Source organism: Crinia signifera, chromosome 5 (assembly GCF_055691185.1).
Source record: "Crinia signifera chromosome 5, ASM5569118v1, whole genome shotgun sequence".
In the NCBI taxonomy this organism is placed as follows: domain Eukaryota; kingdom Metazoa; phylum Chordata; class Amphibia; order Anura; family Myobatrachidae; genus Crinia; species Crinia signifera.
Window position 1 is genome coordinate 312732895 of NC_139221.1, and position 23837 is coordinate 312756731.

A 23837-nucleotide genomic window follows, 5' to 3' on the forward strand; every position below is an offset into this window, starting at 1 on the left:
GCAGCACTAAATCGCTATAAAAAACCTGCTGTCTCTGCCGTGCTGCAAGGACCCAAATCCACCACGCCAGTGAGGAGCCCTCTGTAATGGAGTCTGGCAGCGTGTGAAGAAGCAGGAAGTGACAGCGCGCGCCCAGCAGAGCTTGGTCCCGCTCTGAGTGAAGCCCCGCCCCCTGTACACGGAGCTGGCGCTTCTATATATTTATACTGACATATAATAAAGGTGTAAAATATATATATAATACAATATAACCTGAGGGGTGTCCCTGGTGGTCCAGCGGCAGCACCCCTATGCCAGTTACCAGACGCGGTGTTCACGCAGTCCCTGCTGGAGAGCCGCCATTACTAGCCGTCAGTCTTGCCGCACCAGAAATGGCTGCGGGGACCCCTTGTGGGACCCCCAGCCTGTACTCACCACTGAAGTCTTCTGACCTGTCAGGGGTGTGCGGCGGCTAGGGGGCTTGCTCGCCACAGCGCAATGCTGTGCGGTGACAAGTCCCACGCAGGACCGAATTGTCCTGTAGCAGGGTCAGCTCTGCACCTGAAGAGGTCGGGGACTGACCCTTCCCCTGACACCCACGAAGCAGGACAGCTGTGTGGTCACCACAGCGCCCCAAAATAACAAACTTTGAAAATAAATGTAGAAAAACTCTGGAGCATCCAGAAGCACTGCCTCTCCTGGGGCACATTTTTCAAAACTGACTAGTGGAGGGAGATTGAGGGGAGGAGCCAGTGCACCCACACAAAGTTCTTTTATGTGCCTGTCTCTCCTGCGGAGGTCTCAATCCCCATAGTAGTGAAGCCCAGTATCCCATTGGACGGTAGAGAAATACCGGTTATTTTAAAATGGAAAATTCACTCTGGACCTTTTAGACCGCACATATTACCGTTTTGAAACGGTAAAAAAACTACAAAATACCAGGTAATAAGTTTGGTCTGAAAGGGGCATTAATAGACCAATAACTCCTGATGGAAAGTGCTGGGACCATCCAATCAGTCGATCCAGTTAGTGTGTTGGGCCGTGCCTCTAGAAGAGGACTCGCAATATGGTCAGAGAGAGAAAACACCATGATAATATTAGACAGTAGAATAAATCAGGAACCGCACAGCAGTGGGACAAATAAACCACTTAAGAAAAAAAAAAAAATAATAATAATTAATAGAACAGATTTTTACCTTCATGCACGGTTATCCCACAATTGTCACACTGGATAATTTCATCGGCATCTTCGCTATTGTCCCCAAGGCAAACACAGCAGATTAATATATGGTCCATTTTCTGGGAACACCATTTCTCACTCTTCTCAACAAGGGAATCCTTAAAAATAATAATTTTCATATAAAATTGTAGGTGAAATGGGCTGATCTACAAAACTTAGCATTGACAGAGATACAATTATCAATAAAACCCCGTTCTCACTGCAGCCAAATTTTCCCTTTAACATGGGATTTTTGGCAGTGAGAACGGGTCGCATACCAGGATCTCAGACACAAGTAAAACCCTTCTTTTTACCCGTGTCTGAGATCCGGGTATGCAGACACGGGTTGACCCGTTCACACATTCCACAAAAACCTGTGTTAAAAGGCAAATTCCTGGGTAGAACTTCTTCACCCGGGAATTTGCCTTGCAGTGAGAATGGGGGTCCAGCGCGGCTGTCCCCTGCATTTCAATGCCGGGGAAAAGCCATGTATTTCTCACTCGCAAACGGCGGAAATAGCGGTAGGGCCCTTTTCAATGTAGTCTTTCCCCGACAGCATTGAACAGGGATTTTGGCGGTACGGACCCGACTTTAGAAGCAGTCGGGCCCGTACTTTCAATTCATTAGCGACATCTGCAATCGTAGGACTCCCTAATATAGGGCACAAATAATAACCTGTATCAGTCCGGCTCACAGGCGCAAAACCGTACAGAAAAAAAAGACTTTCTCTGCACAAAAACATTCAAAATTGTAACTTCTTTCAACTGAATTTATCATTTTAATGACTTAAAAAATCTGTGCACATTCTTGAAGCTGTTATGGAACACAGGGGTAAATGTATGACGCTTGGAGAAGTGGTATCTATCCCCCATAAATAATGTCATTGACAAGGTAATAATAAACCAGCCAATCAGCTCTAATATGTAAATTGACAGGAACTGATTGGCTGGAGCACTTCTCCAAGCTTCGTACATTTACCCTAGTACTATACAACAAGCAGCACAATGAAGCAAAGCAGGGTAGAACAAAGCTAATGTGGATTCACGAACGCCTCTGCGCCTGGCCTCACAATATCTGGTCGACTGGTCGTCAGTAATAGGTCTTAAAGTCAATAGGTCGACACATCATAAAATATCGACACGCTTTAGGCCGATCCCGGGAATTGGCCCTGAAATTGCTGGGATTTCCAATCCCGGGACTTCAGGATCAGATTGGGCATGCGCAGTCTAATGCCAGGCGGTGTCTGAGCACTCACTAAGACGCTACCCGACTGTTCCCAACCCTGGTGTGTTCCTCTGCTCAGTGTGATGTGGTCAGAGGTCATGCCACACCGCCGCACCCGTCTACTCTGATGTCTCCTGTCCGCTGACTCCCGTTGGTACCGGGCACCGCTGCTGTCTGACAATCCTGGAACTGAGCATTTTTCAATCCCGAAGTTCAGGACTGAAAAAATGGCCCGGGATTGGCATCCCTAGTCGACATTGACAAAAGATCAACACAAGCAAGGTCAACATGGAAATGATTGACATGGGAAAAGGTCAACACTAGTTGTTCGTGATTATTATTTATTTTTTTAAACAGACATGTTCTTACTTCACAATCCAAGTGGGCACAGAGTTAGATTAGAATAGTTTGCCCGAGCACAGTGAGGCTCCGTGCCCGTAGCATGGTGAGAGCAGCGGTACACTTACACGGTGTCCCTGTCATCAGATTTAGACAGCAACCAAAAAGTAAAAAACACGTCAACCTTTCCTGTATTGACCATTTTCATGTCCACATTGTACTTGTGTCGACCTTTTGTTAAAGTTGGCATAAAGCCTGTGGAACTTCCTCACGTGTTGCCCTATTGACTGTCTACCGAATGATACACACCTGCCCTCAGATCTACAGAAATGCATTACTTTGTCTGCTAGTTAAGTTTGGGCACTAATGGGAGGACTTAGGGTCAGGCTGCGGGGAGGGCGGCAAGAATAGGGTCAGGCTGCGGGGAGGGCGGGAAGAATAGGGTCAGGCTGCGGGGAGGGCGGGAAGAATAGGGTCAGGCTGCGGGGAGGGCGGGAAGAATAGGGTTAGGCTGCGGGGAGGGCGGGAAGAATAGGGTTAGGCTGCGGGGAGGGCGGGAAGAATAGGGTTAGGCTGCGGGGAGGGCGGGAAGAATAGGGTCAGGCTGCGGGGAGGGCGGGAAGAATAGGGTTAGGCTGCTGTTAGGGGCGGGAAGAATAGGGTTAGGCTGCGGGGAGGGCGGGAAGAATAGGGTCAGGCTGCGGGGAGGGCGGGAAGAATAGGGTTAGGCTGCTGTTAGGGGCGGGAAGAATAGGGTTAGGCTGCGAGGATGGCGGGAAGAATAGGGTTAGGCTGCAGGAAGCGGTGGCAAGAATAGGGTTAGGATGCGGGGAGGGCGGGAAGAATAGGGTCAGGCTGCGGGGAGGGCGGGAAGAATAGGGTTAGGCTGCGGGGAGGGCGGGAAGAATAGGGTCAGGCTGCGGGGAGGGCGGGAAGAATAGGGTTAGGCTGCTGTTAGGGGCGGGAAGAATAGGGTTAGGCTGCGGGGAGGGCAGGAAGAATAGGGTTAGGCTGCAGGAAGCGGTGGCAAGAATAGGTTTAGGCTGCAGGGAGGACGGGAAGAATAGGGTCAGGCTGCGGGGAGGGCAGGAAGAATAGGGTTAGGCTGCGGGGAGGGCGGGAAGAATAGGGTTAGGCTACTGCATACCTCCCAACAGTCCCGATTTTATCGGGACAGTCCCGATTGTCAGGGGCTGTCCCGATGTCCCACCCGCGGGCGGCAGTGTCCCGCGGTGTGGGGGGGCTGTTGGGAGTCCCCCCTGTCGGCTGCTAAGCAGCGGGGAATAAACGCTGTGCGCATGCGCACAGCGTCTATTCCCGCAGCCAGGGGGCTGGGGGCATGGCTAGAGGCTCACAGAGCCTCTGGGTCATGCCCCCATAGCGGCAAAATGGGGGCGTGGCCTCGCGGGGGAGCCGCCAAGTATAGGCCACGCCCCCGAAAATTTCGGCGAGCCTCCGGCGCGCAGCGGCAGCGTCCCGACTGGTGAGCAACGAAAGTTGGGAGGTATGCTACTGGGAGGGAAGGAAGAATAGGGTTAGGCTGCTGGGAGGGCAGGAAGAATAGGGTTAGGCTGCGGGGAGGGCGGGAAGAATAGGGTCAGGCTGCAGGAAGCGGTGGCAAGAATAGGGTTAGGTTACGGGTAGTGGTGGGAAGAATATGGTTAGGCTGCGGGGAGGGCGGGAAGAATAGGGTCAGGCTGCGGGGAGGGCGGGAAGAATAGGGTTAGGCTGCTGTTAGGGGCGGGAAGAATAGGGTTAGGCTGCGGGGAGGGCGGGAAGAATAGGGTTAGGCTGCAGGAAGCGGTGGCAAGAATAGGTTTAGGCTGCAGGTAGCGGTGGCAAGAATAGGGTTAGGCTGCAGGGAGGACGGGAAGAACAGGGTCAGGCTGCAGGGAGGGCGGGAAGAATAGGGTCAGGCTGCGGGGAGGGCAGGAAGAATAGGGTTAGGCTACTGGGAGGGCAGGAAGAATAGGGTTAGGCTGCTGGGAGGGCAGGAAGAATAGGGTTAGGCTACTGGGAGGGCAGGAAGAATAGGGTTAGGCTGCTGGGAGGGCAGGAAGAATAGCGTTAGGCTGCTGGGAGGGCAGGAAGAATAGCGTTAGGCTGCAGGTAACATTGGCAAGAATAGGGCTATGCTGCAGGTAGCAGTGGCAAGAATAGGGTTAGGCTGCACTAAGCGGTGGCAAGAATAGGGTTAGGCTGCACTAAGCGGTGGCAAGAATAGGGTTAGGCTGCACTAAGCGGTGGCAAGAATAGGGTTAGGCTGCACTAAGCGGTGGCAAGAATAGGGTTAGGCTGCACTAAGCGGTGGCAAGAATAGGGTTAGGCTGCACTAAGCGGTGGCAAGAATAGGGTTAGGCTGCACTAAGCGGTGGCAAGAATAGGGTTAGTCTGCACGAAGCGGTGGCAAGAATAGGGTTAGTCTGCACGAAGCGGTGGCAAGAATAGGGTTAGTCTGCACGAAGCGGTGGCAAGAATAGGGTTAGGCTGCAGGTAGCGGTGGCAAGAATAGGGTTAGTCTGCGGGTAGTAGTGGCAAGAATATGGTTAGTCTGCGGGTAGTGGTGGCAAGAATATGGTTAGGCTGCAAGCAGGGCAGAAAGAATAGGGTTAGGCTGTGGGTAGTGGCGGGAAGGTTAGGGTTAGGCTGCGAGTAGGGGCAGGTAGGTTAGGCTGCAGGTAGAGGTGGGATGATTAGGGTTAGGCGGCAGGTAGGTTAGGGTTAGGCTGCGGGTAGGGGTGGGATGATTAGGGTTAGGCGGCAGGTAGGTTAGGGTTAGGCTGTGGGTGGGAAAGTTAGGGTTAGGCTGCGGGTAGAGGTGGGAAGGTTAGGGTTAGGTGGCGGGGTAGGTTAGGGCTGTGGGGCCTTGAGATTAGATTAAGGTGGCAGGGTACAGGGCTGCTAAAAGGGAGGGTTATGGTTGGGAGGATGAGGGGAATGTATACTTAAATTACCCCTTTTGAGATTCCCTTCTTTGGGATGCCAGCGTCAGTGTTCTGACCGTATATATATCCCCCGAGCCAAAAGGATCCACCCAGCGTTCTCAGGAAAAATCTGGGCTACAGTTACCCTAGCTGCTGTGACATCACTGGTGCTGACCAGCAACAACAAAGTGAGCGACACAGTACTCTAGTCTACCAAACCATTACCCTCTACTCCTCCTAATATGGTGGCCTGTTGCCACAGAGAGCATTATGGTCATAGCTGGATATTGAGGTTGGCTCGCACAGCACATTTGGTTTGCTAATGGACAAAACCATGCTGCACTGCAGGTGGGGCTGATGTAACAAGTGCAGAGAGAGTTACATGTGGGTGGGGTTTGTAATTCAAACTGATATTGCAGTGTAAGAATAACGCAGTCAGTATTTACTCTGCACAGAAACAAAATAACTCACCGTAATCTAACTCTCTGCACGTTACCTCTGCCCCACCTGCAGTGCAGCATGGTTTTGTCCATTAGCAAGCCAAGGGGCTGATTTAGGTTGACTCACAATGTTGCAAGTTCGGCCCCGTTACAATGTTTTTGAGGACTGCGCATGTGCAGCCCCCCTGTGCGGATGGCTTCGGCGACTTGCATAGTCACCAAGCTGATCACAATCATCAGGTTTGGCAGGCACATGGAGTAAAGCTGGCCATACATCTACAGATCGATTGTCAGATTGGGCTGGTTGGAACAAAATCCTGGTAATGGATGAGAGCAGATGACAGTTGACCTTTTGCTTTGAAATGCTGGAAAACTGCCAAAAACTGTCATTTAGATATTACCAGGTTTTTGTTCCAACCGGCCCAATCTGGCAATCGATCTGTAGATGTATGGTCAACCATACCCAGCGTTTCCTGGGCATGCCCACATAAACGGTGGGTCCTTCAGGAAAACGCTGGGCATCCCTATGCGAACGCAGGTGAGCCGATGGCTGCCGGATGAGATCACATGATGTCAGTGCCCGCCCCATCATCAAATGATGACTTACCCGTACACTCACATGTAAATGCGGTCGAACGTATATAAAAAGGAGCGTCTGATGGCTTGGTAAGCTGCACATATACACAGTTTACCGAGCTTTGCTAATTCACCCCCCAAATACGCTGTGCAAGTGAACCTGAATAACCCCCCATTCAGAAAAGCAATATACAGCCTTTGATGCATATGAATGTCGCACTCTGCCCCTATGTGCTCTGTAAGACTGAAATCAGCATTTTCAGTCTGGTTACCGCCATCTATACCTCAGCTAGTAACATGTTTGCACATTCGGATAAAGCTGTCAGCAAGCGTTATGAATTACCTCATTACTTTTACTCTGAGACAGCGTCAAGCTGTCGTTTGTCAGCTCCTCGTCATCAGCGTTGCCTCTACTGGGAATCTTTATTTTTGTCTTCTTTCCATCCTCCTCACTGGAACTGCTGCAGTCATCTTTATTGCCGGCATGTTGGTTCGATTCCGCCTCGCTCCCATCCTCTTCCTCGTCGTCTTCCCCATCGCTGCCTTCCCCAGCAGAGGACTTTCCCTTCCTCTTGCCGCCGGTCGGTCTCCAGTCGTTGTCATCCTCGCTGTCGTAGTCGTCCATTGCGTTTAACTCTTCCATGGTGATGAAATCCAGCAGGGGGCGGTTTCTGCGCAGATTCCATTTCTTGGGCTCATTGGCTTGGTCGTCTACGCTAAGGTCCACATCTGGGACCTTTTCCTTCCTCTTCCGAGACTTATCGATCTCTTCTTTTTTGATCTCCTCTTTGCTGGGTTGCTCGCCTGTTGCCTTTTCCTCTGTGTAACTCATACCGGACTCTTCACCTCCTGGGCCCGCCTTAACCTCCTCTTCTGTAGCAGCAGCGGACATGTCTATCTCCTTTATGTCATCTTCAGAGTCACTGGCAGAACCTTCCCCACTGTCCTTTGACCCATCTTCACTGCCGATCACGCTGCCTTCAGAATCTGAAAGACAGACATAAAACATGTCCAAAAAAAAGCAGGAGACAATACTACATGAAGGACTTTACACCGAATAACTCTTTTATAGACACACATGTCGCTGAATTTAACCACAGAAATCCAACTTTCAGGATCTTCCTTAGATAGATCCAATTGTCATAATGTTTTCTGATAAAGTGTACCCCCATTGCCTAAACAATGCAGCAATTGTGTAAGGAGAACCAACGTTAATGGCATCACTAAGGGATGAGGGGCTAGAACTCTAGAACGTAGAGATGCAAATCAGCCATTTTGTTGGCTAATTATTATTATTAGTTATTTATATAGCGCACACATATTCCACAGCAGTTTCAGAGAATAGTTGAACATTCACATCAGTCACTGCCCCCAGTGGGAAAAGGTCATTGTTTCGACACATTTTAGGTTGACATGCATTGGCTTGACATGGCTAAGATCGACAGCGTGAAACAGAAGGCTTTCTATATTTATTGGAATGCCCCTGTGGGCTCCAATATATAGGACAGACCAAACTAATAATATGCTAGGCTCATCTTCCTCTCCCGCCGCTCTACCTCCACCTCCCCCCTCTGTCTATCTCTTCACTGGCTCCCCATTCCTTTCCGAGTTCTCTTTAAACTCCTCACCACCACCTACAAGGCTCTCTCCTCCTCCACCGCTCCTTACCTCTCTTCACTGATCTCTATCCACACTCCCTCCCATCCTCTTCGCTCCATCGCTGACCTCTCACCTAATCACCTCCTCCCACTCCCGTGTCCAAGACTTCTCTCACACTGCCCCACTGCACTGGAACAACCTCCCACCACCCATCAGGCTTTCTGATTCCCTTACCTCCTTCAAGCGCTCCCTCAAAACCCACTTTTTTCGACTAGCCTATCCCTCCTCCTAACCTCTTTTGATCCTCCTATCCTGCCTCCGTTCCTACTTATCCTATTGTTTTTCGTTCGTCCACCCACCTATTTTTAGTATGTTAACTCTTATGAGTAGGGTCCTCCTTCCTCACGTACTCACCCTACCTCTTTACCTCACCTGTGCTCCTGTCCTGTTCTTCCCTTCCTCTACTTCATCTTCAGTCTCCTCGACAATTTTGACACCTACTTCTGAACTGATGCTGATTTTAGTTCTACCAGCTATACCCCTATTTATACTGTATTTTATCAACACACCCTGTACGTTACCTTGTAATTTGTTTTTTGTTTGCTATGTACGGCGCTGCGGACACTTTGCGGCGCCTTATAAATAAACGTACTACTACTACTACTACTACTACTACTACTACTACTACTACTACTACGAATAAGAGAACATATTTATAACATAAGATGAGGCCTGAAGACACACAGGGGGTATTCAATCGCTGGCGAGCATCTCCCGTTAGGGAGATGCCCGCCGGGCCCTATTCAAAGCTGTCTTCCCTGACAGCATTGAGCAGGGTATCTCGGCAGAACGAGCCCGAAATCACAAGCTGTTGGGCTCCTTCTGCCTAGAACGTCCGGGAAGTGACGGCTGCAGCTCGCCTCTTCCCGGCCACGCCCCCTTCTCGTCCCGCTGCAGGCGGAACATTGAATCCCGCCTGCATATTCTCGGTCGAGCTGACCAAGAACGGGATTGGGTAACAGCGATCGAGCAAGCTCGACTGCCGTGACCCTCACATTGAATACCCCCCAAAGTCTGTCAAATCTCTTTTAGGAATGCCATAACCAAGACCCTTCAAAACTAAATTTATAGGCATCCAGAAAATAAACAAACACTGGAGAAAGGGAGACTATATAAAGTCATTACTACAAAACGAGACTAAATGGATCTACCACCTCAAAACCTTACACCCACAAGTTCTCAATATCGATTTATAGACCTGAAAAGCTTCCTAAAAACACACTTTAGACTAAAATAAATAGAAAAATTAAGATGAATGTGTTTTATTTTATTTTTATTATTTATTTTTATTTATTCTTATTTTTCTATTTTATTTATATTTATCTTCTTCTTTATTTTATTTGATATAATGAAAAAATAAGTAAGCACATGGTTGCCGCCAAAACCTATGACCACTTCCTTAGTAGGAAGTGATTCCATTTTTAACAAAGACAAATAATGTTTTATAGACATTTTTAAATAAAAGCCACACAATCCCCAGTGTGTGCATCCATGATTAAGTGCCCCCCCAAGGCAAGAAATGCATTGGAGGAGATACGGAGACCGGAAGTTCAGAAGCGCCAGAGTACACTCAGACGCCGGTCAGCACATGGAGCCGCTGAAGTTAAAGCTGTGGCGATCCTAGGAGAAAAAAAAACACCCGCAAGTATAGCTAGGGTGAGTCAGTTTCTCTACAGTTTCTCCACAGCACTACGGCAAAACTATCTGCTAAAGTACAACACCTTCCATCACCAGAAAAAAGAAAGTAAAAAGCTCTATTAAGGGCCGTAAACATTATTGGCATTGATTTTATTATTATCTTTATTTTATTTTCATTATTTGTTTTTAATTCTTTTCATTACTTATTTTTCTTTTCTTTTTCATTTTATTATTTATTTTTATCCCACCTTACCTTATTTTCACACTAAAGTGCTTTGTTTCTAGCATAACAACAATTATAAATATAAAATATACAGAGCAGATAAAACACAATTCCGTTAGCGCATAGTACAATTTATACATCTTTTTTACCATCAAAGTGTACCCTGTCCGCTCGCCATGCTTCTGGCACGGTGGCTCGCTATGCTTGTGTCGATCTTCCAGCCATGTTGACCTATTTCATGAGTTAAACTAAGCCATGTCAATGAAAACATCGGATTATACTCACCGATAATTCCTTTTCTTCTTAGAGACCATGGCAGCCTTAACATTGGGATTCCATCCCTCCTCCTCGTAATTAGACAGGTTACTTTTTTCCCAGGGACCTCCCCTTCCTGTATAAATCCCTGCTCCTCCCAGACCCTGGTGTCTTTTCGAGTGTCTCCTTCCATTCCTGGGAAAAAAGAACACAAAAGGGAGGGCAAACCATGGCTGCCATGGTCTCTAAGAAGAAAAGGAATTATCGGTGAGTATAATCCGATGTTTTCTTCTACGATCCCATGGCAGCCTTAACATTGGGAAATACCAAAGCAAAATAAGAAAGGGAGGGACACGAAAGCATGTTCTATAATATTTTACTTTTTAAACACACTCTGCAAAACTTGACTCCCAAATTGAGTTCTTGAAACATCTAGCTCATAATGCCTTGAAAAGGTATGGACTGAGGACCAAGTAGCGGCGTCGCACAGATCCTTGACTGATGCATTCGCCTTCAGAGCCCAGGAAGTCGCCGTAGCCCTCGTGGAGTGTGCCGAAATGATCGCCGGAACTTCTCTTCCTTCCAATTTATATGCAAATGAGATAACTTCTCTCAACCATCTAGCGATGGTCTGCTTGGTAGGTGTGAGCCCCTTTCTGGCTCCTTCCGGGATGATGAACAGGCTTCTTGATTGCCTAACGTCCTCCATTCTTTGTAGGTAAATGGTAATACATCTTACCACATCTAGTCTGTGTAACAATTCTTCTTCTTCACTCTGTGGGTCAGGATAGAATGAAGGTAGCGAGATCTCCTGATTGAGGTGAAATTCAGAAACCACTTTTGGAACGAAATGTGGATTTGTCTTTAAAACAATTCTTCCTGGAAGTATCTTTAAATATGGTTCTTCAGCCCAAAGGGCTTGTAGTTCACTGACTCTTCTTGCCGATGTTATGGCAACTAAGAATACTGTTTTCCATGTTAAATGTCTCAACGAAGTCTCGGACAAGGGTTCAAATGGAGGTCTCATTAAGGTCGTCAACACCAAATTCAGATCCCATGATGCTACTAGCGCTCTAATTGGAGGTCTCATCCTCTTAATTGCGTTACAGAATCTTATAATCAATTGTTCTTCTGCCAGCCTTCTCTCCACCAGGACGCTCAAGGCTGAGATCTGCACCTTTAATGTAGAGTTGGCCAGACCCTCGGAGAACCCTCTACACAGGAACTGTAGAATCTCTGCTGTGGATGTCTCTTGTATTGGTAATGTTACCCCTCTCCAGTTGATAAAGGTACGCCATACCCTATAGTAGATATTCGAAGAAACTTTCTTCCTTGCTTGTAGCAGGATCGCCACCACTTGGTCTGACAGACCTTTCTGCTTCAAGGAGTTCCTTTCAATCTCCAAGCCGTCAAAGCTAGAGTAGCTGGATCTGGGTGAAGCACTTGATCCTGTCTTAACAAATCTGGTCTCAGTGGGAGGGTCCATGGACCCAGAATCGCCAATCTCTGTACTGTTGAGAACCAGGATCTCCGAGGCCAGAAAGGAAGGATTATTATCACCTCTACCTGATCTTCCATTATTTTCTTTAACACCTTGTGAATCAATGGAAATGGTGGGAACACATACCCTAGTCGGAACGTCCACTGGACTGACAAGGCATCCGCTGCTGATGTTTGGGGTAGCCAAAATCTGGAGAAGAATTTCTCTACCTTTTTGTTCAAATGTGTCGCCATGAGGTCCACTTCTGGAACTCCAAACCGGCTGGTTAGTTCCCTGAAGGTCTCCCCATTCAACTCCCACTCGCCTGGGAGGATCTGTTTTCGACTGAGAAAGTCTGCTAGCACATTCTGTTTCCCGGGCATGAATAAGGCTGATAGTGAATTCAGATTCTCCTCTGCCCATGACACTATCTTCGCAACTACATTCATTAGGGACTTGCTCCTCGTGCCCCCCTGATGATTTATGTAGGCCACGACTGAGGTATTGTCAGAGAAGATTCTTAAATCTGACTTCCTGATTCTTGGAGAAAAGAACTCGATTGCTCTCCATACCGCCTCGGCCTCTCGCCAATTGGATGAATTCCGACTTTCTCCTTTTGTCCATAGCCCTTGTACCGTCTCTCCTTCGGAATGGGCTCCCCAGCCTAACTGGCTCGCGTCGGTTGTAATGACTATAAATTTGGGCATCTTCAACGATGTCACCTTGTCCCTCAGGGTTGGCTTGCTCCACCATGACAGAGATTTCTTTGCTTTGTCCGGAATTGACACCTTCTCTGCCTTTGTCCATCTTCTCTTTAGGTATGGCAACACTGCCCACTGTAATTCTCTCATGTTCCATTGAGCCCATGGAACTATCCCGATCGTGGATGACATCATTCCCAAAAGCCTTACCCAATCTCTGAGAACTACAACTCTTCTTCCTGCCAAGGCGACCGCTAGTTCTCTTATCTTCAAACATCTTTCCTCTGACAGGGAAATGGTGAACTTCACGGAATCTATCATCACTCCCAGAAACTTTATTCTTTGTGTTGGCTCCAGCTGGCTCTTTCCTTCGTTCACTAGCCATCCGTGCGACTGCAAGTGCTCCTTTACTATCTTGAGCTGTTTCATTAGAATTTGCTTGGAGGGAGCAGCTATCAAAATATCGTCCAAATAAGGCCATAACAGAATCCCCCTCTTCCTGAGATTCGCTATCACTGTTATTAGCACCTTGGTGAATACCCTCGGGGATGAGGCTAACCCGAAGGGGAGGCACGTGAACTGATAGTGTTTTCCCTTGATTGAAAACCTGAGAAATTTTCTGTGACTGTTGTGGATCGGAACATGATAGTAGGCGTCCTTTAAGTCTAGAGACACCATGAAGTCTCCTCTTCTTACTCCTGCTGTGATCGTCTTCATAGTCTCCATCTGGAATTTCCTTACTTCCAGGTATTGATTCAGACGCCTTAGGTCTATTATCGTTCTGAAACCTCCTGTATTCTTCCTGACTAGGAAAAGATTGGAGTAAAACCCCTCCATCCTCTGTTCTGATGGAACCGGCTCTATTGCTCTTATTAGTAGCAGATTGACTATGATCTTCTTCAATTCTGTCTCTTCCAACTTTGATCTCGGATTTCTTGATTCCATAAAATAATTCTTGATTGGTATCTGAGCAAACTCCAGCTGATAACCTTCGGACACTATGTTCTGAACCCAAATGTCCTGAACTGAATTCCCCCAAATGTTGGTAAATAGTAACAGCCGGGCTCCTACCGGGGGAAACTGCTGACTGTCATTGCCTGCCACCTCTTCGGAAGTTTTGACGAAAGGACTGGCGAGAAGAGGCGAAAGCCCCTCTCTGACTGTATGGCCTACCTGGCCTATAAGACTTGGCTTCTCTGAACGCTTGTCTGGAGCCTGAGGGATATTGGAAACGAGTCTTCCTATCTTGAGGTAATTTCAAGGATTTACCTCCCGTAAGCCTATGAATTAGTGCATCCAGTTTGGTCCCAAATAGGAATGCTCCTTCAAAAGGTAACGATACTAGACGGTTCTTTGAATTGGAGTCAGCAGCCCAGGGCCTTAGCCATAGAGCTCTTCTTGTGGCTACTCCAGCTGACATAGCCCTGGCTGCAAATGTTGTCACATCCAATGAGGCTTCGCATAAGAACTCCACCGATTTTTGGATCACCTCTAAATTCTTTAATAAATATTGTCTGGAGATTTTCTCCTCAATGTCATTATGAAGAGTGGTACACCATACCCTAAGGGCCCTGGCTACTGATGCCATGGATACACCCGCCTTCAAAGATACAGCCGTGGAGAAGTGTAGCTTTCTTAATGAGTTCTCCATTCTTCGATCCATTGGATCCTTGAAGGAGGCTCCGTCCTCCAACGGTAAGGTAGTGCGAGATGTAACCTCCGCCACAGCTGCATCAATTCTTGGTAATCCGCACCATTTAACAAAATCATCATCCTTAATGGGATACATCCGGTCGACTCGGAACAACTTGCCCTGTTTTTTCTCCACATTCGTCCATTCTTTATTAATGACCTCTTTGATTACACGGTGCACCGGAAAGGATCTTGTCTTTTTCGACCTATCCTCAAATAATACATCCGCCCCCTCCACGGGAGTTACCGGATCCTCATAATTCATGGTTTTATATATATTTTTCAGAATAATCTCAACTGTCTCAAAATTGAATATTCTAGTGTCCTCCTTGATTTCACCAGGCTCATCATCGGCAACCTGTGCCCCGTCCTGCTCATCAGAAGTATTGGGATCCTCATATGGCAGACCTGCTTGATCTCTGGACCTTTTAGAGCCCTGATCCTCCCTATACTCTGTTTTAGAAACGAAAGAGTCTCTCATCCAGTCCATCAAATCCTTAAGCATCTTAGTATGACTATCACTACTTGCTCCTGAGTCCTGTTTAGGTTGTACTTCACACTGTCCACATAGTGTTTTGCCTTGTACAAATTCAAACTTTCTGTCACAGTTCATGCAGCATGTTTCTCTATGCTTTTTCTTAATTGTTTTCTTCCTAGCTCCAGTCTGTACCTCAATATCCGGCACACTATGGAGAAAGAAAGCCTGTCACTATGCTATAACAAAAAAAACCCTATTCCTATTAGCATAAAAAAAAAAAATATCAAGGCTCACCTCACAGGGGCACTCTCTTCTCTAGTGGGGGAAGGCAGATTCTGCTGTTCCATACTGTCAAAGGACCTGAATGAACATATTCCCATGAGAGATATCCTCTAAGCATATGAGGTATCTGAGTAGTAAGGAAGTGTCCTACCTTAACCCGGCTAAAACAAGTCACTGCCACTGGCCTCTCAGAAAACGCTGTCCACCGCTTGCTCAGAGATCCCTCTGCTTTCATACAAGCTGCCATAGTGCCGCCCGTCCAGCGGCTTTTAACTGTGCAGAGCGCGCCGTGCGTGCTGTTGCCGGAAATGGCGTCCCGCAATGCATTGTGGACGCTGTAGTCCTGCCGCGGCGGAAGCGCGTCACCGCCACTCTGAAAGCCTGGCGTCGGCGGAAGTCGCCTCCGGCGCTCTGCATCCTGGTGCTTGTAGTCGCACACGCTGCCTGGACGCCGCCGCTCTCAGTAGCAGTACCCTGCTGGATTTCCGCAGCGGTTTAAGGTGATATACATATATGCTTTTTAAGGAGACTTACCCATCCGCTCCTGACCTTTTTACATGGACAGTACTCTTAGAGCCACGCTTCCATGTTGCTCTTCCCCATAGTGACCCCCTGTATCTATGAAGTGAGCCCAAAATAAAGTAACCACTCCTGCCTCTAACTACACAAGGAGACAGGAAAAAAAGACACCAGGGTCTGGGAGGAGCAGGGATTTATACAGGAAGGGGAGGTCCCTGGGAAAAAAGTAACCTGTCTAATTACGAGGAGGAGGGATGGAATCCCAATGTTAAGGCTGCCATGGGATCGTAGAAGAAATGCATGTCGTCCAAAAAAACGTATACCTATATTTTCCCTACCACATGTACACGCACACAATATTTCTAGGGTTAATTTTTGTTGGGAACCAATTAGCCAGTATATTTTTGGATCGTGGGAGGAAACCGGAGTACCCGGAGGAAACCCACGCAAGCACGGGGAGAATATACAAACTCTGCACAGTTAGGACCATGGTGAGGATTGAACCCATGACCTTAGTGCTGTGAGGCGGTAATGCTATTGCTGGTATTGCCATCCGTGCTTCCCCGGCTAATCTAAAAAGGAAAATTCAGTAAATGAAAGGACAACTTCATCTAAAATTACATTTCTAGCCAACTTTCACCTCATCATAAGATACTGTATGCCGAGGGACTTCCATTTCAGGAAATCCCCAAATCAGGAGAAAACACCTCTGCCAGTGCTGCCATTTTGCCCTAATACTAATAACCGGAAGTGGAGTCATATTCTGCTAGCTCTGTCCAATAGGGATTGGACTATTCCTGGTTGTTGAGCGAAGGCACGGATAGAAATTTGTATGTACCTGGTATAGTGTATAACAAACAGTAATTCAGACTGCAAACATGTGAATAATACCCCTTTCCCACTGCAGCGCTTAAACGGTAAATTAACAGGGTTTTTTTTGCCTTTTTAAACGGGTAGAGCTGCAGTGGGAAAGTTCCAGGCTGCTTTACCCATTTAACAAATACCGGTATGGGTAAAACGGGTAAGTGTTTTACCCATTTAAAAGCCATTTTTTTGGCAGTGGGAAAGGGGTATTCATTCTACCCGTTAAAAAAAAACCGGCATGGGGTCGTCCCCCCACTGCCGTAACCAGCACCAGGCTGAAAGAGCCGGGGCTGGTAAAAAAAAAAAAAAAAAAAAATCAGGAAACTCGGCAAATAGGGGCATCGCTGATTTTTGAGAGCTGGGACTGGTTCCCAAAATACGGAGGACAAAATGACTAGGGGTCCCCCGTATTTTAAGAACCAGCCCCAGGCCCAACCAGCCAGCAGGGTAATGCCACAGCCAGGGGACTTACCTGGCCAGGCTGAAGCCTGGTGCTGTCCCCGGTGACCCTGGAGGGGTTGTCACCGGGCTGATTAAATGGTGTAAAAAAAATAGAATAAACTATGGTCTTATTCTGTGGAACTATGAGTCCCAGCAAGCCTCCCCCGCATGGTGGGACTTGGAGAACCACAAGTCCCAGCATTCGGGGCATTAAAGGGCCCGCTGGCACTTGTAGTTCAACAGTAAAATAAATAGTTTAATAAACACACGGACAACCAAGAACAATAAAAGTTGAATACATACATTACACACACATACTGATACTTACCTATCTTGAGCCCGTAGGTAGGTCCCTGGATCCGGGGCTCCATGGTCCGGGGTCCAGGATCCGAAGAAATCCATAGGGGTACCTGTGGAAGGAAATCCTACTCACCAAGGTCCTGCGGCGAAGATCCCGTCCTCTTCTTTCCGCCGTAGTCCAGGTCGCTTATCACCCGTCCGGTACCCGCTCACGGACTGAGGAGAGACGCTGATGTTTCATCTTCAGCGCCTCTCCTCCAAATGATTCTATTGGCCGCCTAGCGGCCAATCAGGAGCCGAATTTCTCAGTTGTTCTTGGTTGTCAGTGTGTTTAACTATTTCTTTTACTGTGGAACTACAAGTGCCAGCGGGCCCTTTCATGCCCCGCATGCTGGGACATGTGGTTCTCCAAGTCCCAGCATGCGGGGGGAGGCTTGCTGGGACTCATAGTTCCACAGTATAAGACAATAGTTTATTCAATATTTTTTACACCATTTAATCAGCCCGGTGACAACCGCTCCAGGGTCATCGGGGACAGCACCAGGCTTCAGCCTGGCCAGGTAAGTCCTGGAGGCTGACTGGTCGGCAGGGATGAATGCTTTGGCCGGGGGACTTGTATAAAAAGTCTCTCTCCAGCTGTGGCATTACCCTGCTGGCTGGTTGGGCCTGTGGCAGGTTCTTACAATACGGGGGACCCCTAGTCATTTTGTCCCTGGTATTTTAGGAACCAGCCCTGGCCCTGGAGCCTGGGACTGGTTTGAAAAAAATCAGCGGAGTCCCTATTTGCCGGGTTTGCTAAATTTTTTAATACGAGCCCCGGATTTTTCAGCCAGGTGCTGGTTCTGGCAGTGGGGGGTACCCCACACTGTTTTTTTTTTTTTTAAATCCCCCCCCCATTTTTACTATGGTTTAAACGGGTTTTTAAACTGGTAAGTGTGAATGTGACAAAAATGGCTTTTAAACGGTAATTTACCGTTTAAAAGCTGCAGTGGGAAAGGGTCTTTATGGCTCTTACCCGTTTAAAAATAACGGGTCATTAACCGTTTAGGCAGTGGGAATGCAGCATCATGGAGAACAATTATATTTTAGGTGGATTTATCCTTTATATGGCAGGTTGAACATGGGGCTTGTATGTTGCAGGTTACTATTGTAGGTAATTCAACCACAATTTAATTTTTATTTACTATTTGAAGTTCTGACTGTTTTAATTCACACCTAATACAGTACTTTAAAAGACAGTTTTGCCCAATAAAATAGAGACTATATGTTGGGGGGTGGCCAAACCTGTCCTCAAGACCTACCAACAAGTCATGTGTCTCCGGCAACCTGCAAATCTATCCATTCCGAAATTCTTTTGATGGAATGGATCCGGCATCCATTATTCAATACAGCAGCCAAATCCCAATGCCGGATTTGGCTGCTGATTGATGCTCTCCCGGCCGGAAGCGGCACAATTGCCCGGGAGGTGGCTGGAGCTGGGATGGGCCGGGTGAGCGGCTCTCACCCAGTGTGGAGGGTGAGTACGGGAGGCGGCGGGAGAGTACAGGTATGCGGCAGGAGGTTATGGTAGGCGGATGGCGCCGTGTAAGCTGGTACTGCTCACCCGGCGCCATCCTCCCTGCCTCAATCCTACATCTTTGGAAACATGCTTCCGTCAAAAGCAGGTGGATTAGCAGCTATTCAGTAAATCCACCTGGTTTTCGACAGGTTGGAACATTCCGACCTACCGAAAAAAAACCAGCTAGCATTGAATAGATAGGAACCCCTTCCGATCTATTCATGTCGAAAACTTTTCAGCAAGACGGCAGTTTCGACATCAATTGAATATACCCCAAAGTATTAAAAAGTGAAAGTTTGATTTAGGATTGTTTAGTCCCATTACTTTTGGTCCCTTAAAAAGTGTGAGGCACACATAGTAACCGTTGTAATTCCTACACCGTTCACCTGATTTGGATGTAAATACCCTCAAATGAAAGCTGGAAGTCTGCAGTTAAAGAACATCTTGTTTGGTACATTTCAAATCCATTGTGGTGGTGTACATAGCCCAAAATATGAGAATTATGTCACTGTCCCAATATTTAACGACCAGACAGTTGTGATACCAGTGCATGCTAAACAAACAAGCAAAGTAACAGCTGCAAACATAGATAGCCGTGTAAGCCACATAGGCACCAATGATAGCCCGGGTATATAGTGCCAGCATTGCCACAGTTTAGGGCATTGCAGGGTTACAAGAATTACTTGTAACCCGCTGACAAACCAATGTAACAACGCTAAAATAATAATGATGATGTAAAGCAGGTTTTAAAATAAAGATCTGGAAAAAATACCTGAAGCATCTCCAACTTTAAAATCACTGTCATCTGAGCTATCATAATCCAATGCTTCAAGAAGGGAGGTTGCCAAAGGCTTCACTTGTCGTCTTTTCGAACTCCGGTCCACTGTAAAGAAAGTTTTTTTTGTTTTGTGTTTTTTTTTCTTTGTTTATTAAAAGTGGCATCCGATAAAGTTTCAACCATCAATATTTACGAAGTAAACTATAAATATATAAACAAGGACACCACCGCTGCCCAACTGTAGCCAGTTAGATGCTGACACTTCATTTTAAGGGCTATCACCATGGTGTTTTGGTTTGTTTGCAACAAAGGATAAACTGATAACAATGTAGCTTAACGTCATCAATCACATTATATATATGGTTCGAGATGAGCATGCGTCCGCTACACAAAATCTTATTCCATGCGTTAGACTTTACAAGATCATTAGTTTAAAATAAGCACACAAATATATTTCCTTGCAAGTACAATTTAAGGCTCATTGTAGGAATAAATGTAATAGAGAAGAGACAGTTGGGGTCTTTCTACTAGGGATGGCCATCGACATTAAAAATCATTGATGGTTTGTGGCCGATGTAGAATAGTTTTGCCATCGATGGTTTCACTCCACCAATGGCATGCATAACCGAATAGTTTTTTTTTCTCCCACAAGGGGCTGGGACACAGTATAGCTCCGCCTCCAGGACCCACGAAGCTCCGCCCCCAGGTTCTGATTGTCCCACAGGCCGTACAGTCAAAGAAAATGGATGACCATTGAGATAGAGAAAACCATTGATGGTCCTCTATTGCATAGTATACTATAATCGATGGACAGTTGCACTATTGCAATGGCAACGATGACCAACCCTACTTTCTACGCCCCCATTGATAACCACACTCTAGAATTCGATGCATAGTTCTGTGACATACATATAGTTCATCCACTCTAATGTATAACAGTAGTGTTCCTCTTCCCTGTCTGGGGTATCGGCTCTGCTGTAATGCTTCTAGCACAGATGTAGTCTGCTTATCAGCACTGAAATACAGACCACACTGTGCTAGAAGCATCAGAGAGAGCAGTAGCCCAGCTAGGAAAGAGGAACTGCATGGGTTTTGGAAGATGTGCGCTAATGAACACTATAATTAGGTCCTTTTATGCTGCTGCCTCCAATGTACAGTCATTGTATTAGGAGATGGGTATCTGGTTCCTGCTGTACTTATAGCCTGGACATATTAAGTCCATACCTGGCAACAAACACTCACCTAAGCTACCCTAGACTATACATGGGCTAGCCTCTATTAATAACATTATAAAGTGCAGTGACACAATGTCGCACTGCAGGACCGGTAACTTCCTGTTTACGATTCACTGAAAAGCAAGAAAGGAATGTGCAGCATGGATGCAATGTATGACAGAGGAGTGTTAAGCTTGAGGGTCAGATGTATCAAGCTTCAAAAGTGGAGAGTGATAAACAACTAGCCAATCAGCTCCTACCTGTCATTTTTCAAACCCAGCCTGTAACAGCCAGTTAGGAGATGATTGGCTGGTTGTTTATCACTCTCCAATTTATCACTTTTAGAAGCCTGATACATCTGGCCCTGAATCATAAGAGTGATGTATGTTAGGAAAGTGGTTAAACGCCTGTAACATATGTATAGTATTCAGTTGTCGGATTCCAAATAAATGGGAGATTTGTGTAAATTACTTAACATGTCTGTATATATACAGTGCATAATGGAGACTGGTTACACCAGGGATAGGAACCTTCGGCCCTCCAGCTGTTGTGGAACTACACATCCCAGCATGCCCTGCAAGAGTTGTAGCATAGACACATAGCAAAACTGTAACAAGGCATGCTGGGATGTGTAGTTCCACAACAGCTGGAGGGTCAAAGGTTCCCCATCCTCGGGTTACACCATAAGGTTCTCAAACTCAGGTCTTAGGACTCACACAGGTCATGTTATCCAGCGTGACCTCTGTCGGGTCCGAAGAACAGAGTTTGGGAACCACTGGGTTACACGTTTACTATGCGTACTGCAGGATGAATGTTCTCACGTATGCATCTTTCTCGCAGCTGTGTGCAATGTATGGATAAGACTGCTTATATGTATATAGCACATAGAGACGTTTGGTTACACATATGTTTCATGCACATTGTAGGGTGGACGAAGTCAGCATTAACGTATGTATCTTGTGGAGAGTAGCTTTGTGTGCACACTGCATGGATTAGCATGGTTACATACATATAGGAGACTGATTACATGTATGAATCATGTGTGGAGTACATATAGAAGACTATTTACATATATGCATCCTGTGTGGGGTACATGGAGGAGAATGGTTACATGTGTGCATCCTGTGTGTGGTAGATGGAGGAGGACGGTTACATGTGTGCATCCTGTGTGTGGTAGATGGAGGAGGACAGTTACATGTGTGCATCCTGTGTGTGGTAGATGGAGGAGAATGGTTACATGTGTGCATCCTGTGTGGGGTACATGGAGGAGAACGGTTACATGTGTGCATCCTGTGTGGGGTACATGGAGGAGAATAGTTACATGTGTGCATCCTGTGTGGGGTACATGGAGGAGAATAGTTACATGTGTGCATCCTGCGTGGGGTACATGGAGGAGAATAGTTACATGTGTGCATCCTGTGTGGGGTACATGGAGGAGAATAGTTACATGTGTGCATCCTGTGTGGGGTACATGGAGGAGAATGGTTACATGTGTGCATCCTATGTGAGGTACATGGAGGAGAATGGTTACATGTGTGCATCCTGTCTGAAGTACATGGAGGAGAATGGTTACATGTGTGCATCATGTGTGAGGTACATGGATGACTGGTTACATGTGTGCATCCTATGTGAGGTACATGGAGGAGGATGGTTACATGTGTGCATCATGTGTGTGGTACATGGAGGAGAATGGTTACATGTGTGCTCCCTGTGTGAGGTACATGGAGGAGGATGGTTACATGTGATGTGTGCATCCTGTGTGTGGTACATGAAGGAGAATAGTTACATGTGTGCATCCTATGTGTGGTACATGGAGGAGAATGGTCACATGTGTGCATCCTGTGTGAGGTACATGGAGGATAATGGTTACATGTGTGCATCCTGTGTGTGGTACATGGAGGAGAATGGTTACATGTATGTATCCTGTGTGAGGTACATGGAGGAGGATGGTCACATGTGTGCATCCTGTGTGAGGTACATGGAGGAGGATGGTTACATGTGTGCATCCTGTGTGAGGTACATGGAGGAGGATGGTTACATGTATGTATCCTGTGTGCAGCTTAGCACCGGATAACCCGGAACGGAAGCAGGACACTCACTTGTTGGTGTGGACGCCACAATACACAGGTAGAAGCAGAAACAGCCGGGCGCACACTCTAATAATACAAAGCACAATAAGGCCAGACACTCAGCAGCTGAGCAATTGCGCAGGCGCGTCCCCTCCCGAGGCCAAGAACGTCACTGAAACGTCACGTATGGGTCGGGGAAAAGCTTCACGTAGATTACGTGATGCGGAACTATGCGCTGGGATCGCCATCATTAAATAGGGCTCGAGGAAAGCAGCTTGCTCACGACGCCGATCGGCCATCTTTGATGAGGTCAGGAGCTGCTGAACACAAAGCTCAACCTACCATTTTTCAGAAGGGCGGGATATGTGTATAGTGATTTATGGGTCTATGTACAAAGCCTGGTAGAGAGATAACGTGTATGGAGATAAACTAGTATCAGCCAACCAGCTTCTAACTGCTATGTTACAGGCGGTTTGAAAAATGGCAGTTAGGAGCTGACTGGCTGGTATTTTACGCCTCTCCATTTTATTGCTCACCAATGCTTAAATAGACTAATACCTCATTGAAACCCACAAATCACAGGCCATTACATTTGGGCCCTCATTCTGATCACCACGCTCCCCTGCGTGCTTGCAGGGGAGCAATGTTGAACTACTGTGCATGTGCATAAACTGTTATGTGCATGTGCAGCCACTTGGTGCGAATGGGCGCAGAAAACTGCTTGTTCGCCATCCCGCTCGCACCCAGCAGTACGGGTGTGGTGGTGTCGATGGGCTACACCCATGGGAGCATTTCATGAGCGTCCCCTTGAAAATGCTGGGCGTTCCCATGTAAATGCGCCCATGCAGCTGATGTCAGCTGCCCGCCCACTTCCCTAAAGGGCACCAGAAAGGTTTCTTAAGGTGCCCATACACTAGTAAGATTTATCTTCAGATCTGGCTGGTTGGAACAAAAACATGTTATGGATGAGTGACAGTTTGTCAGT

At 47.1% G+C, this 23837-nt stretch overlaps 1 protein-coding gene across 6 annotated transcripts in view; it reads right to left on the minus strand.

Moving 5' to 3' along the window:
- Positions 1-23038, minus strand: part of PHF14 (PHD finger protein 14) — a 248771-nt gene extending 225733 nt beyond the window's left edge. For 5 of the 6 annotated variants that reach the window (XR_014444023.1, XM_083144823.1, XM_083144821.1 and 2 more), the window contains exons 1-4: positions 22883-23038; positions 19564-19674; positions 7045-7688; positions 1176-1317 (exon numbers count right to left, since the gene is read on the minus strand). Coding sequence is in view for 5 of the 6 variants with exons in the window: in XM_083144823.1 (XP_083000949.1) it covers positions 1176-1317; positions 7045-7688; positions 19564-19674; position 22883 (898 nt within the window). In the remaining variant the exon portion in view is untranslated. The remainder of the gene's footprint in view (positions 1-1175; positions 1318-7044; positions 7689-19563; positions 19675-22882) is intronic. The other variant, XM_083144824.1, reaches the window with a different exon arrangement.
- Positions 23039-23837: the final 799 nt, after the last annotated feature.